Source organism: Ostrea edulis, chromosome 4, assembly GCF_947568905.1.
Source record: "Ostrea edulis chromosome 4, xbOstEdul1.1, whole genome shotgun sequence".
NCBI lineage: Eukaryota > Metazoa > Mollusca > Bivalvia > Ostreida > Ostreidae > Ostrea > Ostrea edulis.
Genome location: NC_079167.1, coordinates 20,665,494 through 20,685,038, shown reverse-complemented (window position 1 = coordinate 20,685,038; position 19,545 = coordinate 20,665,494). Strand labels below are relative to the sequence as shown.

Below are 19,545 nucleotides of genomic sequence, written 5' to 3'. Positions count from 1 at the left end.
AGATGCATCAACTGACAAGTCAAATAGTATTCAAATATAGCTGTCAAATTCCAAAAGAAGGCCACAGTGACCTACTTTTTGGTCGACACACTCCGAAGACACATCAACTGACAAAGTTTGATAATTGTAAGTTAAATAGTATCTGAAATATTCAAATATAGCCGTCAAAATCCAAAAATAGGTCATAGTGACCTACTTTTTAGTCAACAAACTATGAAGATTCAAGATGCATCAACTGACAAAGTTTGAAGATCCTAGCTTTCATAGTGTCCAAAATATGCATCTAAAATTGAAAATGTGAAATTTGAATGTCTGCTAAATTTAAAAAAAGTAGGTCACTGTGACCTACTTTTTTTATAAATATGTTTTGAGGCTTCTAGACGCATCAACTTAAAAGGTTTGATGATTCTAAACCTCTCGGTATCTGAAATAATAACCTAAAATGTATTCATATATGATAAGCCTTAAATTCAGAAAATAGGTCATGGTGACATACTTTTCACATGACGCAGTTCAAGGTCCATGATCTATCAACTGACAACTTTTGATGATCATAGGCTCAAAAGTATCCAAGATATGCATCAAAATCCATTTAATAATAATTACCTGCGAAATTCAAAAAGTAGGTCACCATGACCTATTTTTGAGACAACATGATATTAGGTCTTAAGATGCATCAACTAACAAAATTTGATGATCCTAGTCCTTATACTAAGCAAAATACCAAAGTTTTAACAAAACAAAATTTAAGGTCAACTTTGAAAAGACCTTGACCCTTTGCCCCAGGATGATGCCTTGAACAATTTTTTATCTACAACATATCCTCATCCTTATGCATAAGTTTGGTGATAATTTGTCCAGTGGTTCTTGAGAATAAATTTTTTTTAGCAACCACTACTTTTGTTTGCATTTTCCTAATTATCTCCCCTTGTTAAAGGGTCACAACCCTAGTTTTAGTACAAATGAAAGTCCTTGGGCCAAGGATACCCTGTGACAAATTTGACAAAAATTGGCCAAGGGGTTCTTGAAATATAGCCCTTTTTCCAAAAAGTTGACGCACACCGCACGCCAGATATGGCCATATGATTAGCTCTTTGAGCCTTTGACTCAGAAGAGCTAAAAATCAATTCAAGAACAGAAATGGCCCGGTTGCTTTAGAATATGTCATAGAGGAGATGGTTATACAAAGTAGGTACCATGCTTAAAAAATGACAAAGTTCAACTACATCTGAATTTTTCGAAGAATGTCCAATAACTTCTAAAAAGACAAATGCACATCTTTAATGCTTCCACAACAGCTGTACAAGGTCTGAAGGATGTAAAATAAATGCTGTAAGAGGAGTTGATTACAAAAATAGCAATCTAATTAAAATTAGATCCTATGATCCACTCATCTACTATTGCTACACATTAGCGATAGTAGATGAGCAGATCATAGGATCTAATTCTAATTAGATTGCAAAAACAGGTACCGTCTATTCAAGTCATGCTTCAAAAATGACAAAGTTCAACTACATGTAAATTTTTCGAAAAATGTCTGATCACTTTTAAAAGGACACATGCACATCTTCAATGTGTCCATAACAACTGTACAAAGTTTGAGGAATGTCAAGTTAGAGGTGTGAGAGGAGTTGATTACACAAAATAGATACCGTCTATTCAAGACATGATTAAAAAATTAAAGTTCAACTATAAGTAGATTTTTCAAAAAATGTCTGATCACTTTCAAAAAGACAATGCACATCTTCAGTGTGTCCATAACAACTGTACAAAGTTTGAGGAATATCAACTTAGAGGAGTTGATTACACGAAGTAGGTACCCTATTACATGGGGACACCCACTCATCCGCCAGCCAACCCGCCATTCCATAAGCTGGATGCACATTGTGCAACCCGGCCAAAAATTAAACAAGACATACAGTAAGAATAGACAGGAAGACGAATAATACAGACATTTTGATCTGTTTAATGTGGTTTAATACATGCCAACTTCCCTTGATTTAGGCAGGATTCTTCAGATTTTAAGCATGATTCCTGCTTTCCCAATTGGGACAGCAAAACCCCCAGAAATCCCAATTTTGGAAAAATGTTCCCTGATTCATGAAAACAAAATCCCGGATTTCCAACTAAAATTTTAAAATCCTATGCCATTTCTTTGTGGCTAGCCAATCTGAAATCAGGATCCGGGATCATGAAACTGTCTTAAAGTTAAGTCAAGATTTTGACTTTAAATTAAGATTTGAACTTAGCTAAGATTGCTGACTTAAATGGATCACAAAACGAACTTAAGCAAATCTTAACTAAGATTGTCTTAACTTAAGTCTAAGTCTAGAATCTTAAATTGCTATAGCAACAAGGAACTCTTTTGCGTAGAGGTAACAAAAAGATATAAAAAATAAATGACTTAAACAACATAGTCAGTGTCTAAAACGTCTAGTTTATGATCACTAATGCTGACGCAGGCACATACATGTACCAACACCCCCCCCCCCCCTTTTATTAAAAAGAAACTTATTTTCGTTATTACATACAAATTTTGAAGTATTGACCCCATCGCTTCCCTCTTTCTAAAAGTAGTAATGAATGAAAGTGGAAATGTAAAAGTGATTGAAGCAATAATTTTATTAAATTCGATGCTTTTATTTATTTTGTCGACTGTGTGCATACATGTAGCAAAGAAGGATAACTCTAATTAATTTCAAATTCGGGCTCGGACTGCACATTATTCGTGTGCAAATGCAGACTGCAAGTAATGATTGTTTTCTTCTTCCACATTGTCAACAAACTCAGTCAGGTAAATACATGTACTTTTGTAGTCGTAACTTTTTAGTGAAACGGTCGTATGTGTACATGCTACTTTCACATTTACATCTACTTTACGAACTACGATCAGGCAGTGAAACGGACAACCGGGAGATCAATCCTGCGATATTTTGATCACATAAGAAGTCATATTTATTTTATGCCTATATATTTGAAAACGCCCGCTCTCAATTGTTCCGGGCTAGCGGTGTTACTTTTCGATTACATGGATTTGACTTCTTTTCCTGTAAACAAACTTTTTATGTCAATACTCTGCTTAAAGAAAAACATTTTTTTTTCATTATATGATTTTCAACGTCAATATCCTGTTTTCAATCTACCGACAGTCTATTGTTTCTTAAATAAATGATTTGTCCGCTTCATGGTAGGGACAGACATCTTCAACAACGGACATCACGTTAATTTTCTTACTCGCCTCAAAAATGCAACCAGCGCGGCCATTTTGAACGAACTTAGCGATAGTCTTAGAAAATTAAGACAGCTCCAAGGCAGTCTTAAAATTTAAGACAAAATACCAATCTTAAGCCTAAGTGATTTTTTTGTGATCCACTTTAAGACCAGTCTTAAGATTTAAGTGCAACTTTATTGATTTAAGACAATCTTAAAGTTTAAGACAGTTTCATGATCCTGGAGCCAGGACAATAAGTCAGTTGTTGCTGTTTACCTGTGTTGTGTGTTATCAGGATAGTGTAATTTACCTGGTCTATCTTTGTCTGAGTGTTTATTAGACAATGAGGTGCATGTTTTGATAGTAATTAATTTACCTGGTCTACCTGTGTCTGAGCATTTATTGGACAACAAGGGACATGTTCTAATAGTAATTAATTAGAAGGATAGATTTCAAATTTACATATATTCTTTTTTTTTTGATTGACAACGATGATTGTTACACTACCAAACATTTGGACTCTTATCCCGATTATCAGGATGGCTGGCAGCATAGGTATATCATATTATTTTTCTTCCTCAATTACATATCCGAATCTATAGCTATGTATCATAAAATTACAGGGGGTCTAATATGTAAAAGACTTTGTGATACACAATTCGCATAAATCTGTTACTTTAGTCAGTTAAAAATTTAATGCAGAATTTGATATTAGCAAGTAAATTTACAATAACAAATTATATTTTGATGATTTTTTTTGGTAATCATTTCAGATGTCATGCATGGAAGTTTTGTTCGTGAACTTCATGGCAGAGAAGAACAATCCTTTTCTGGTTGCGGATTGTTCCACCAGACTCTGCATGGCCATGTTTACAGACAGCAAGGTCACTTTTGTAGTTCTACCTTCGTTGCAATAATGTAGCCCTCGCCAATTCTTTTATTTGGGAGGGGAGGGGGGGTGGGTGGGTTACAACTTATTAGGATCTCCGTAATGGTGCAGATATGGGAGTGATTCACTCCTGCAACATTTTTGATCATTCTAAACATTTGGTGGCTTTCTTTACGTAAATAAAATGATATTCTGTTTCTTAGTCAATATCTAAATTTACAACCTGCAACTTACTATTTGTGAGGCTCTATTGTACCGTTTTTAATAATTTCCATACATTTCAATTTCTCGATTCATATTAATTTTGTGTGCCCTATTTGATTGTCAAGCTATTTGCATATGCTCATATAAGGCAGTGTTTACATCAATGGACGAATACGGAGGAGAACGCAATTTCATCAGTATTGAAAAGGTTTGAATTTGATATCAAGTTAAAAAACAAACAGCAGAGTGTAATTTTTTTCTGCCACCATATGATTTTTCTTTCTTTGTCGGAATGGCTTGATTAACTACACTTTCTCGCTGATTGTCAATGTTTAGGTTTTTCAGTAAACCCACCTGGGAGATCTTGTGATAACAAGCATGACAGAGCAGAGCTGTGCTTTGCAACAGAACTTTCGACTAAGACTAAAAGTGTTACAGAGTTCTAAAACTTAATTTTGTGAGATAATACTTCTATACATAACTAAAGCATTCTTTTTCACAGTAAAATCATAATTTATACAACATAAAAAATAAAATAATTCACAAAAGAAGATTTTGGTCCTAGTCGTAAGTTCTTTTGTAAATCGTGGTCTAGAATTTTGCATGTTGCACATGATATTTAATGCAAAACACTTTTATTAGACATGCCCAAACACAAAGTTGGTACTCTTTTTGGGGTAAACAATATTGGAGTTTATTACAGGTTATTCATAAAACGATAACGAAGATCCTATGGAATTGTAGCCCTCCTCCGAAAACATCAGAATAAAAAAAATTGGGAGAGGGCTACATTATTGCAGCTAGTCGTACCTATATGCATGTGTTTAATTTAAATTTTGATGTCTAGTCCAGGTGTAAAAGGATGCAACTTTAAATACATAGAAACTTCTCCAAACCGGCCCCTCAGAAAACTGGTCCTCCCCGAATATCGGCTGATTTTTAAAGTCCTGGCAGAAATCTTAACATTTCCTAATGAAGAAATTCTCACAAATTCAGCCACCCCTGAAAACCGGACATAGGTCTCTTTTTATAGAACATTTGTTAACAAGTATATGTAATTTCCCCCCTAAAACTGGCCACTTTAAGACCAGACAAATTTGGTCAGAGGGGTGATCAAGATCGGTCAGGTGTGAAAAACGACCAACTGGCCAGGTGGGAAATTATCCACTGGAGGTGTGAAAAATATGGGTGGCCTCTATAATTCCTATGGTTTACAGGTGATGTCAAGGGTGTTAGTGACATCTGGCAAGTCCAGTGTCCCTTCCAAATTCTGTACAAAATGTAACAGATATTGAACATAATATCAAATGCTATATGATTGATTGATTGTATCTTGTTCAACGTCTCGCTTGAGAATATTTCACTTATATGGAGACATTTTCAATGCCGGTGAAGGGCTGCAAAATTTAGGCCTATGCTCGGCGATTACGGCCAATGAGCAAGGAGGGATCTTTATCGTGCCACACCTGCTGTGACACGGGGCATCGGTTTTTGCAGTCTCATCCAAAGGACCGCCCCATTTAGTCGCATTTCATGACAAGCAAGGGGTACTGAAGACCTATTCTAACCCGGATCACCACGGGACTAAACACCATATTGTTGCACCATACTATTGTATGGATATAAGTGAAATAAGAACAAAGCCATAATTGTTGATGATGATTATCAAAAAATTCTCTTGGTTTCCATAGACGAAAAAATTCCCTAACAAACATTCAAATTACAATTTTATATTTACAAATGTACTACTGTACTTTCCACAAACGTTAACACAAATTTGTTAAAGACATAAGTGATGGACATAAAGAGAGTTTTTATAGGTAAGAGGAATGCCAATAATGTATTCTGTAATGGATTTTCAATTTAAAATTAGACAATTTCAGTGAGAATATTTCTGGTACAAGTATATTAATTTGATCTCCATCAATAATTAACTAGATTACCAGATTAAAGTGAACAGTACCTACTTTGGGTATTAATTGCAGCAATCATACTGCTTGTCATACAGGCTTAGGTTGAAAATAAATATGTTAGTTATTTATTTTGTTTTATTTCCAATGGTGAAAAAATAGTCCTTGAACACTATATTATATGGTTCGTGGTATGAAGGAGAAATATCTAATGAAAATTGAGAAAAAATGTCTCTAAATGCAAGTTCTCGGTAAACCGCTCATGCCATGATTTTGTTTACATTAGATTGTTTAATTGAAAATAGCATGTTTAAAACAAAACGAGATGTACCATGCAAACACTAGAAACTATTTAATGTGTTAAGAATTAACATGTACATAGAAAAAATCTGCTTTAAACGAAACTTTTACTAGGATATTTAATATATGTAAACAAAAACATGACTCGAACCTTGTTTACATAACAAAGAATTGTGAGCTCTGTATCTCACATGTACCTCAACAACTGACATTCAAATTTTTGCTGACCATTAGAAATACCTTAGTTAAGCATTCTAAACATTACAAATGGAAAAATTGAAATTTGAAAATGTTCAGCTCATATCGTGTCCATGTCCCTTTAATGGAGATTAAAACACTTTTTGATAAGATTAGATTGATATCTTCTATGCAAAGACAAATATTTACTTTCATGACAAAATGTTGCAAATTTCGAGCTTTGAAAAAAGGTGCAAAATGCCCCATGGTAAGTTTTAAAAGTTGGCAAGTATGTTGTTTAAATTTCATAATACACATTGAACACAGGACCTTAATTTTTTAAAAATCTCATCTGAAAAATCCATTACTTTCATTTCTAACACCTTGTGCCTCATACCTTACTTTCATTTCTAACACCTTGTGCCTCATACCTTACTTTCATTTCTAACACCTTGTGCCTCATACCTTACTTTTTAAACCTCAGGTCAGTCACAATATGTAATTTCAATTATCAATTTTTCAAATTTTGAAAGCGATATATTGTTATTTGATTCAGCATTACCACTGGACCCCACCCCCTGATTCACCGTTATTTGACTCAGCATTACCACTTGACCCCATGCCCTGATTCACCATTAATTGACTCAGCATTACCACTGGATCCCACGCCCTGATTCACCGTTAATTGACTCAGTATTACCACTGGATCCCATGCCCTGATTCCCATTAATTGACACAGTATTACCACTTGACCCCATGCCCTGATTCACCGTTAATTGACTCAGCATTACCACTGGATCCCACGCCCTGATTCACCGTTAATTGACTCAGTATTACCACTGGATCCCACGCCCTGATTCCCATTAATTGACACAGTATTACCACTGGATCCCATGCCCTGATTCACTGTTAATTGACTCAGTATTACCACTGGATCCCACGCCCTGATTCCCATTAATTGACACAGTATTACCACTGGATCCCATGCCCTGATTCACCGTTAATTGACTCAGTATTACCACTGGATCCCACGCCCTGATTCCCATTAATTGACACAGTATTACCACTGGATCCCATGCCCTGATTCACTGTTATACTCACCAGTTTAGGATTGACCGTCATGGCTCCCATGTGGTCAGTTACATCATTCACATCCAGTACACTAGAGGCGTGACAAGAATATTTCTCTCCATCCACACTGTGAATCAGCTCTTCTAGGCTGCTTACTTCCATCTAGAAAAAGAATTCAAAATAGTTCTCTCCATTAACACTGAATAGTTCTCTCCATTAACACTGAATCGGCTCTTCTGAGCAGCTTACTTCCATCTAGAAAAAATTCAAAATACTCTACATCTCTTAACAGCAAATATATATAACTCTATTGCTCCAGGAATCGAACATTTACGAAGTCTCCACTAGTACACCTCAGGTATGGATAGAGCTGCAGTGCCGAAGCTCTCGATGGAAAAAATTGGGATTTATCAGAGAGCTACTGATCCACCCTTTATAAAAACCTTCAATTTACACTATTAATTGTTCTAAGTCAGAGGTTCACTATCTATTGTCCAAAGTTAGAGGTTCACTATTTATTGCCCTAAGTCAGAGGTTCACTATTCATTTATTGTCCTAAGTCAGAGGTTCACTATCTATTTATTGCCCCAAGTCAAAGGTTCACTATCTATTCATTGCCTTAAGTCAGAGGTTCACTATTTATTTATTGTCTTGAGTCAGAGGTTCACTACCTATTGCCCTAAGTCAGAGATCTACTATTCATTTATTGCCCTAAGACAGAGATCTGCAGTAGGATGACCAAAACTCTTTTCAAGTTGGAAAATGTGTTGTATATTTATTGCACCAAGGTATGTACATCTCGACACAGGAAAATAGATTATTGAACACACTGTTCATATGTGCAGAGTAATATACACATGAAATGATTGTCAAAGAGAGGCTGACCTTGAACTGGGTCTGTTGAGTTTTAGGCAGCGACTTGTAACCCTTCAGGGCATTCTGTGCATTCTGTAGAACTCTCTCATACAGTGATATCGTCTCCTTCCACTTCTTAGCTCCTAAATAGGACTGTGCGATGTAGTATGACCTGTAAAAATATCTTGTTTCGTAATTACTTGATACACACACACATTCATTCAGTCAATTATATTACCTAAATGTTTTGTATCCTAGCACCCTGACAGTGTTGCATTATTTATATAAATACTCTGTATCCTAGTACTGACAGTGTTGTATCATTTATATAAATACTCTGTATCCTAGCACTGACAGTGTTGTATTATTTATATACATACTCTGTATTCTAACACTGACAGTGTTGTATTAGTTATATACATACTCTGTATCCTAGCACTGACAGTGTTGTATTATTTATATAAATACTCTGTATTCTAGCACTGACAGTGTTGTACTATTTATATAAATACTCTGTATTCTAGCACTGACAGTGTTGTATTATTCATATAAATACTCTGTATCCTAGCACTGACAGTGTTGTATTATTCATATAAATACTCTGTATCCTAACACTGACAGTGTTGTATTATTTATATAAATACTCTGTATCCTAGCACTGACAGTGTTGTATTATTTATATAAATACTCTGTATCCTAGCACTGACAGTGTTGTATTATTTATATAAATACTCTGTATCCTAGCACTGACAGTGTTGTATTATTTATATACATACTCTGTATTCTAGCACTGACAGTGTTGTATTATTTATATACATACTCTGTATTCTAGCACTGACAGTGTTGTATTATTCATATAAATACTCTGTATCCTAGTACTGACAGTGTTGTATCATTTATATAAATACTCTGTATCCTAACACTGACAGTGTTGTATTATTTATATAAATACTCTGTATCCTAGCACTGACAGTGTTGTATTATTTATATAAATACTCTGTATCCTAGCACTGACAGTGTTGTATTATTTATATACATACTCTGTATCCTAACACTGACAGTGTTGTATTATTTATATAAATACTCTGTATCCTAGCACTGACAGTGTTGTATTATTTATATACATACTCTGTATTCTAGCACTGACAGTGTTGTATTATTTATATAAATACTCTGTATTCTAGCACTGACAGTGTTGTATTATTTATATAAATACTCTGTATCCTAGCACTGACAGTGTTGTATTATTTATATAAATACTCTGTATCCTAGCACTGACAGTGTTGTATTATTTATATACATACTCTGTATCCTAACACTGACAGTGTTGTATTATTTATATAAATACTCTGTATCCTAGCACTGACAGTGTTGTATTATTTATATAAATACTCTGTATCCTAGCACTGACAGTGTTGTATTATTTATATACATACTCTGTATTCTAGCACTGACAGTGTTGATTGATTGATTGTTTAGATGTTTTTCGCCACATTCAACAATTTTTCAGTTATATAGAGGCGCCCAGTTTTTGTTGGTGGAAGAGAGAACCCAGATACAATGTACCTGGGAAGAGACCACCGACCTTCCGAAAGTAAACTGGGTAACTTTCTCACTTACCGGCGCGAGCAGGATTCGAACCTGCGCCAGAAGAGGCGAGAGGCCGTGTGATTTTGAGAGCGATGCTCTAACCACCCTGCCACGGAGGCCCCACACTGACAGTGTTGTATTATTTATATAAATACTCTGTATTCTAACACTGACAGTGTTGTATCATTTATATAAATACTCTGTATCCTAGCACTGACAGTGTTGTATTATTTATATACATACTCTGTATCCTAGCACTGACAGTGTTGTATTATTTATATAAATACTCTGTATTCTAGCACTGACAGTGTTGTATTATTTATATAAATACTCTGTATTCTAGCACTGACAGTGTTGTATTATTTATATACATACTCTGTATCCTAGCACTGACAGTGTTGTATTATTTATATAAATACTCTGTATTCTAACACTGACAGTGTTGTATTATTTATATACATACTCTGTATCCTAGCACTGACAGCATTGTATTATTTATATACATACTCTGTATCCTAGCACCTTGACAGTGCTGCATTATTTACCTAAATGCTTTGTATCCTAACACCCTGACAGCTGTTTCTTCTGACAGATTGCTGTCTCCCTCTACTCCTGTTAAATTAGGGATCTCATTCAGATTCTGCAATAGCAAAGTATAAAATTCAATTCAGCATTCCTTCATCATAACAAGAGGCCCATGGGCCACATCGCTCACCTGAGTCACCTTGGCCCATATCTAAAGATTTTCCATATATATTCGCATGTAAAACTTTTGGTTCCTATTGTGGCCCCAACCTACCGCCGGGGACTATGATTTTTACAAACTTGATTCTGCACTATGTTAGGAAGCTTTCATGTAAGTGTAAACTTCTTTGGCCCAATGATTCTTGAGAAGAAGATTTTTAAAGATTTTCCCTTTATATTTTTGCATGAAAAACTTTGATCCCCTTTTGTGGCCCCATCCTACCTCTGGGGACCATGATGTTTTAAAAAAATTAATCTGCACGACGTCAGGAACCATTCATGCAAATGTAAACTTCTTTGGCGAAATGTTTCTTGAGAAGATTTTTAAAAGAAAATTCTATAGATTAGTATGTAAACGTATATCCCCTATTGTGGCCCCATCCTACTTCCCGAGGGCCATGATTTAAAGAAACTGGAATATGCACAATGTCAGGAAGCTTTCATGTAAATATCAGCTCCTCTGGCCCAGTGGTTCTTGAGAAGATTTTTAAATGACCCCACCCTATATTTGTATTTTTCTTATTATCTCTCCTTTAAAGGGGGTATGGCCCTTCATTTGAACTTGAATGCCCTTCACCCAAGGATGCTTTGCGCCAAGTTTGGTTGAAATTGGCCCAGTGGTTCTGGAAAAGATAAAAATGTGAAACACCTTCGGCTTAGGTGAGCTAAAAAAAATATCATTGGAATAAAGCAGGAAAATTTAAAAAGGAAAGCACAATATCTGTAGATCCGAACACAGGTTTTGCTCTGAGCAACATACCACAGTAAAGCCACATTACAGATCTAATTTAAATTAAATTACAATCTCGCAAATTAGAATTCCCTTTATGATATATTCAAGCTTTCAAGTGATTTTTTTGTGAAAAATAAGGATCATTTTAAGGACAAAATTCTTCATAAATAAGGACTATTTTAAGGATATTTTAGAATTTTTTAGACAAAAATAAGGGGTAAAACTTCCTAATCAATAGTATACAAAGAAAAACTTAATCTGTAATACCAACATGTATATACATAAAATACAAAAGCGAACTACCATCATAGAAGATCATACTAGTGGTCATAAACATGGGTATTCAGTATTTCAATGTAACCATCAGAGAGAAAGTTGTCAGTTATATATAGTACACAAATCCATGCTGAACAATGCTGATAACCACTAAATGTCTTCATAGAAATACTCTGATTCAACACAATCACTATCTGAAAGAATACTAAGACTTGATTAATTGGAAAAAATTCATAATCGATAATCGGTCAATCGGAAGGACTGTATCGACCAATGATCAATATAATCGGTATTTACATATTGGGGTTATTTCTCTTTAGTTTTATGCTCAGATATATGTGCAACATTATATTGAACATACACATGTTATATTATATTATCCTATTAGGCCTAACGAGGAATGAAATGTGTTTTCTCTCACGACAAATCAAGATTGGCTTTACTTTCAAGAAAAAAAAAATCCAGATGTCTGAGTTGGGTTTCCCTGGGTTGGGACATACACTACGTATATAGATCTATATATCAAGTTATCAACTAATCCGAGATTCCTCAGACTTTTATATCGAGACATGCGAGTGCGAGATTCAGAGTGGACTCCATATTGAAAAGTAGGAATTCAGTTAATATAGTTGCTTTGCCTACCTTTTACAACTTTATTTCGCGGATCTAGATAGGATTCAATTATCGGGTGAGTATCGTGTCAGACTACTTTGACGCCGATTGGAATTTTGTATATATGTATGCTGATGTCATGTGCAAAGAAATCAAATGCAAGTAGGCACCCTACGTCAAAGTGATGCTTCATTTGTCAGTGTTAGAGCTTTTAACATGGCAATAGCATCGCATCAGTCATCCTTAACTTGTAGAATAATCATCCAATAACTGAATCCTTGCGTCTTGGAAAGTAAACCTGCGAAATAATGCTGTAAAAGGTAGGCAATGCAGAGACAATAGCTGGTGTCGCTGAATTTCCACTTTTCAATATGGAGTCCACTCTGCTGACTCTTCCCTGCACATATCACAATATAAAATCAGGGTTAACAGTCAGAAGAATCTCGGGATTAGTTATCCACTAATGTACGGCGACAATCGATTATGAAAAATAAAATCGATAATCGGAATCGAATAGCCAAAAACGATCGACAATCGATTGTCAGTGACAATCATTTCATCACTATATTGATTTGATTAATTTTCAATTTTTCAGCAAGTTCTGCTTATCAAAAAAAAAAAAAAAAAAAAAAATAGAAATAGAAATTGTAAAATTAGGATTTTCATGAGAATATAAAGGTTTTATTAGGCCAATTCAACTTAATTACTAGATTATCATACAGGGTCACCAAAAAATATGGGGCGGGTGGGAGGATTTTATTTTTTATTTTCTGATAAAAATATTATGCTAATGACAAACGAGTTTTTGACAACAAAAGTGCATCATATAATGTCAGATGGATATCAATCTATGCTTATTTCACAGATGAATTCCAGTTTAAGATTCAATTTCAAACACAGAAAGATACCAAACTTCTTCAAAATTTACACCCGTAAACAGTCTATGCGAAAGTTTTTTGGACCACATAGGACATTCGGTCCTGTGTAATCAATGAACACACCGGACCAAACCAAATTTTGTCAGACCGAAAAACCTAATGTAAAAAAGTGAAACACGTGAAAATGTAAAACCAAGGAAATCTTAATTTATTATACTAGTAATACTATACCAGGGATCCCTCCCGCATAATACTTTAGACGGTCCATGGGGTTTAATCACATTCATTTACGTATTTGGATTTGTGTGATATTTTTTACTCATAACAAACATTTAAATGACTCCGCTTCAAAATAATAAAGCTCAAAACCGGACACTGAGACATCGGACATTCTGGTCCAGTGTAAAAAATGATGCATCGGACCTTACGCACTGCACATCGGTCAGGTCTGACGGTCCGATGTCTTTTGCATAGACTGCCCGTAAAAATGCAAGAAATTAAGAAAACAATATCTATTTTCTTCACGTGACCTGGCTTTTCATATGGCTAAACTTGAAATGTACACAAAAAGTGTAAATACCAGAGTTAGACATGAAAATTTTCCAGAAATTGCAAGTTTCACAAAATAAAAATAAATTGAGGCGGGTCGATTTTTGAGGGGCAGGCGGGGATGATAATCTATCAATTAAGTTGAATTGGCCTTAGGATTTTGAAGCTTAAATAAGGAAAATAAAACTTACTCTGACAAAAAATAAGGGCCTGCTTGAAAGCCTGCACATTATTTGTTCTGTTATGTCCATGTTATGCATTAAGTTTTTTGATTGAGTTTATTGTGATCACTTCTGTAATGAGACAATGGAGTTCGATATTTGTACCCACCTATGATGTCACACAATCTGGTACATGCATTTGTTCACCTGTATGATGTAATATGTTTACATGTATGATGTAATATGTTTACATGTATGACGTAATATGTTTACATGTATGATGTCAGATGTTTACATGTATGATGTCATATGTTCACATGTATGATATCATGTTTACATGCATGCCATGCATTTACACGTATGGTGATGTCATAAGGCCTTAATTCACCTGTATGATGATGTCATAGAGCCTAACAAGGTCCTGAGGTTTGGTGATCTTGTGGCCTTCCTCCACTTTCTTGCCTGGTAGGTAATTCTTCATCATCTCTATCAACAGCAAGTTCCGTTCTATTGTTTTACTCAGTCTTATAAAGGTCAGGTAGCTATGCAGATAATGTTGGTTGGAGATTTTGCCTTCCACCTCTTGTCCTCTGACTGCTAATTTGAAATTCTACAATCAAATTTCATAATTAATCCAATGTGATATGTACTTTATATACGTTATAAAAGTAATCCACTGTGACATGTGTATGTTGTAAGGTACAGTATGAAAGTTGAAGGAATTTTCTCAAAGCTATACCTACACCTGTACAACACATCATTACCTGTGTAACAGATCAAATGTTACCTGAGAAGTGTATACTTATTTATGGTGAGTAGTGTACATTACCTGTATAACAGATCAATGTTACCTGAGCAGTGTATACCTATTTATGGTGATTAGTGTACATTACCTGGTCGTCTTGTAGAGAATCTTTTAACACCTGAAGCGCATCAATACACTGCTTTAGTACACTTTCATAGATCGAGATTTTGCTATCAACACTCTCCGCAGACTCTATCTCTTTGGTGCTGTCTTGTAAATTTAACAGAAACAACCGCACTGGTTCATTCTTCACCGGCACCATACGACCTTGCCACTTCACTTCTGATAGAGTGGCTGTTTGTTTTTCTCTGGTTTGTGAGAGGAGATCCTAAAATAAAAATGATAATTCTCTGATCAAATGAGTTCATAAGAAGAATTCTTTCATATAATTTTGAACGATGAAAATATGAAATTCTTTTACAAGGTCTACATATTTCATTGATATTTCCCGTACATCTAAATGCGACGTAAGCTGGTCCTCTCCTCCTTTCCGTCTGAGCTGTTTCAGTTCATCAATGGCGGACTGGTCCCCAATATTATAAGCACAGTAACGAATATTAGGTGTGATCTCCTCCACCTGCTGTAAATACAACTGTTGAACATCTTCTGTGAAAGCACTGCCCAGCTTCTCATATATAGTTCTGCAAAACACAATGAACTTCCATCAATTTCAAACTTCCATCCACAGACAATGTAAATCTAGAAAGGACTCGTGCCTAACTGTGGAATCATTTGAATTCGTGAGAACCAATTATCACGAATTGCCAAATTTCTACAGTTACGTGTATGTTGAAACGAGATATAAAATGTATATTTCTTTCCAGTTTCAAATTTGTTGTATTGCAGTACATATGAAATCCATGATAAAGGAGTCATAATGAAATATAATCACTATATAGTATTGTTTCACGAGGTGCAACAAAAATCTTACTTGGCTTTTGTGTAGAATTCCATTGCTGCCTTCCAATTTCCTTGCTCGAAGTACAGTCCTCCCTTCATCAATGATAAATATGCCTGAAAGTAGAAAGCGTAAAAATATACTTAAACCAAACGCTATCATAAATACATCTATCTACTTGGTCAGTGATAGAACCGTTCTCTGTAGAAACGCGTACCTGACTCTCCAGCTTGGTCCTAGCGTCACACTTTGGACTGTCACAAAGATTACCAAATTCCTCAGCATAAAACAGAGCCTTTTTGATACGGGCCAATGTGTGGAATTTTTTCCGGGGCTCAGTGTTTGCCTCGGACTTGAGCTGCATGGCATAAAACCAGGCCCTCTCAGCGCAGAATAATGGCAGATGTAGGTACCTATTAATAAATATACACATAAAACCCGGCCCTCTTAGTGCAGAATGGCAGATGTCAGTACCTATTAGGAAATATCAATATAATAATAAGGCCTTGGTTTTTGTGGTCTCATCCGAAGGACCACCCAATTTAGTCGCCTCTTAAGACAAGCAAGGGGTACAGAGGACCTATTCTAACCCAGATCCCCAAGGGCTCCTTCCTTTGGAGTATTACATATAAAATTTATGAAAATCTTTTTATGTAATCTCAAGTTATTCTGTGCCATAGAAAGTGTTATTATAGGATTAAACATTCTTTTTGAAGAATTTATCTGTGTGTAAACTCTGGACAATTTTACTCACAAACTGAATAAAAGTGTGAAACACTTTTATGTTTTGTATATGAGTAAAATATCTGGAGTTTACACATCGATAAATTCTTCAAAAAGAATATTTGATTCTTATAATTCCAATTCGTTTCCGGTATTATCAATTTACAAAATTTGAATAGTTTGCCTGCACTATGTTATCTGCTTTCAGGCGCGTATGTATACATAGTGTTTTGTTATCTGCTTTCAGGCGCGTATGTATACATAGTGTTTTGTTATCTGCTTTCAGGCGCGTATGTATACATAGTGTTTTGTTATCTGCTTTCAGGCGCGTATGTATACATAGTGTTTTGTTATCTGCTTTCAGGCGCGTATGTATACATAACGTTTTGTTATCTGCTTTCAGGCGCGTATGTATACATAGTGTTTTGTTATCTGCTTTCAGGCGCGTATGTATACATAGTGTTTTGTTATCTGCTTTCAGGCGCGTATGTATACATAGCGTTTTGTTATCTGCTTTCTGGCGCGTATGTATACATAGCGTTTTGTTATCTGCTTTCTGGCGCGTATGTATACATAGTGTTTTGTTATCTGCTTTCAGGCGCGTATGTATACATAGTGTTTTGGGATTTATTGATGAGTAAATTCTCATTAAGCTTTATTAATAACATTGGAATTATTATCTTCTTAACAGTGAAAAATTCCAAGTCCCATAACTTTGTAGAAATGCCAACAAATGGACAGTTATTAGATAGGGAAAATGCTATTTGGGAGGGCCCTAAATATGATGTTACAAACATAGCAAGGACACATTTAGCATTATGAAATCATCACTGTAGGGAACAGAGTGTAACTAATAATGAATAATGTAGAAAAATATTTTGTTTTGGAATTTCTCTCTAAGACTCAGCACAAATTTACACAAACAGTGGCAATTTATACACAGAGACGTCCAATGTTGAAAAATATTTTGTTTTGGAATTTCTCTCTAAGACTCAGCACACATTTACACAAACAGTGGCATTTTATACACAGATATGTCCTGCCTTACCTAACATCCGTGAGTTTCTCTATTGTAATTTTCTTTGGTTGAACCTTGTGTTTATTTCCCTGTGGGAAATGTAGAGATTTTCTAATTCTTCTGATTCTCCGAGAACAGTAACTCCTACAAATAGTTATATAAAATTCACTTGGTATTTAAATACTAAAGCATAACAATGGGCAAATACATTATCATAGTTAAAGATGTGTAGATTTTCAAAAGTGAATTGTTTTAACCTGTATCTCTGAAAATCTCCATGCCTCAACCCATGCTGCTGTCGAGCTTCTTTCACTAACTGCAAAACTGTAATAGAGATTGATTTGTTTGTCTAATATTTACACATTAAAGCTTGCTTAGAGTATTCCAAGAAATGTTTGACAAGATCTCTTCTTGTAGTATTCTTCATTGTTAAGTTCTTTTATTATAATATGTCAATTCTCCATATTACCCTGAGCTATTGTAGGTAAAATTCATTCACAGAGAAAGCCGCATCATGAATGTCATGTGGGTTAAATATTTAAAGTATGGATGTAATAATGAAGTATGTTATAAGGCTTCACTTATAACTTGGTGCAGAAAACACTTATAAAATGTAAAGTATTCTTTAAAAAGTGTAATCTAGACCATGTCATGTTAAAATCCTCTTAATATATCTTGCTAATTAATTTATTCTGTTTAATTTGATAACCCACTCGATAAATACACCTTTAATTCTGTTTTTAAGAGAAATTTTGAACAAAAACATTGAGCATTAATGATGTCACTGCTTTACGTAGCAAATCATATTATTGAAAAGTAAGCATGTTGCTTAGCCAGTTGCATGTTACATATGAAATTAAATTATTGTATATTAGAAAATTCTGATCAAGCTGATCTGGACTTCCCTAAACCATTGTGAACTGGCTCTCAACTCTAACCTTTGACAGAAATTTAAAACTAGGTTGAATAATTATGATAATTATATGACATTTATTCTAATGTTAATTAATGCAATGTCCTTGTTGATGAATTTACATGTTTGGTGTTTATTGTCATATGTAACATTCTCTCATCATATTCCTCGTTCATTGCAATCAAACATTCACATAGTATGCCATTACTAAGCACTCCAAACTCGTGCTCACCATCCTCAGCTCATTACCTTTTACACATAATTTCTATCTATCTATAGAAAATGGACAAGTTTTATATAAAACACTTTTTCTGGTCAAAAGCAAGCATTGACAACCATGATGAACAATATGCTATTAAATGATTATTGGGAGAGGATAAACTGTTTAACAAGCCTAAGAGTGATTTGTAAACATAATATAGACAGTAAGAGAAGTTAAAAGAGCACATATGGAGAGAGAAAATTAAACAGATTTGCTGATAGTGACTTTAAAAAGTTTCACAACAAAAATCGTGTATAATTTTGACATCATTTTCACACACCACCACTGCAACAAGTGAGTCTTGATAACATATGGACAGCGCATGAAACACTGCGTGGCAAATCCGTGGTCGCTTTTCAAGACTGTCGCAATAAATCGTTCTTGATAGGCTAGGTGGAAACATTGTCTACGTTTGTGCATTTATATTACCCCACATAAAACGTCAATATCAGCTTAGGTTTGCGCTGTTGTTTCACACACGAACTTGCAGACAGCGAGGAACCGGTGCATCGCCGGATCGCCATACCCCTCAAAGACCTTGCTCACATTCCGCCAAGTCCAGCACAGTCCTATAAATGGACGGTGGAAACACTTAGCATGTTACACTGCTTATTTTGATAATACAATCAATTTACCCTCCACTGTGTACGTTTTCTCCAAAGGAACGTCTTCCGTAGGATTCTCAGTCATGCTTTCTGCGGGAGCAGCCATACTTGACACGACACACACTAACGCCCCCTAGCGGCTTCACATAACTACGGCAGCC

At 35.1% G+C, this 19,545-nt stretch overlaps 1 protein-coding gene across 1 annotated transcript in view; it reads right to left on the bottom strand.

The window, feature by feature from the left end:
• Positions 1-19,545, bottom strand: part of LOC125669514 (signal recognition particle subunit SRP68-like) — a 26,223-nt gene extending 6,678 nt beyond the window's left edge. The window contains exons 1-11 of the mRNA XM_048904062.2: positions 19,415-19,545; positions 17,862-17,928; positions 17,635-17,748; positions 16,081-16,276; positions 15,897-15,979; positions 15,420-15,606; positions 15,054-15,293; positions 14,549-14,770; positions 10,753-10,847; positions 8,648-8,789; positions 7,793-7,924 (exon numbers count right to left, since the gene is read on the bottom strand). Coding sequence (XP_048760019.1) covers positions 7,793-7,924; positions 8,648-8,789; positions 10,753-10,847; positions 14,549-14,770; positions 15,054-15,293; positions 15,420-15,606; positions 15,897-15,979; positions 16,081-16,276; positions 17,635-17,748; positions 17,862-17,928; positions 19,415-19,490 — 1,554 coding nt within the window. The 5' untranslated portion in view covers positions 19,491-19,545. The remainder of the gene's footprint in view (positions 1-7,792; positions 7,925-8,647; positions 8,790-10,752; positions 10,848-14,548; positions 14,771-15,053; positions 15,294-15,419; positions 15,607-15,896; positions 15,980-16,080; positions 16,277-17,634; positions 17,749-17,861; positions 17,929-19,414) is intronic.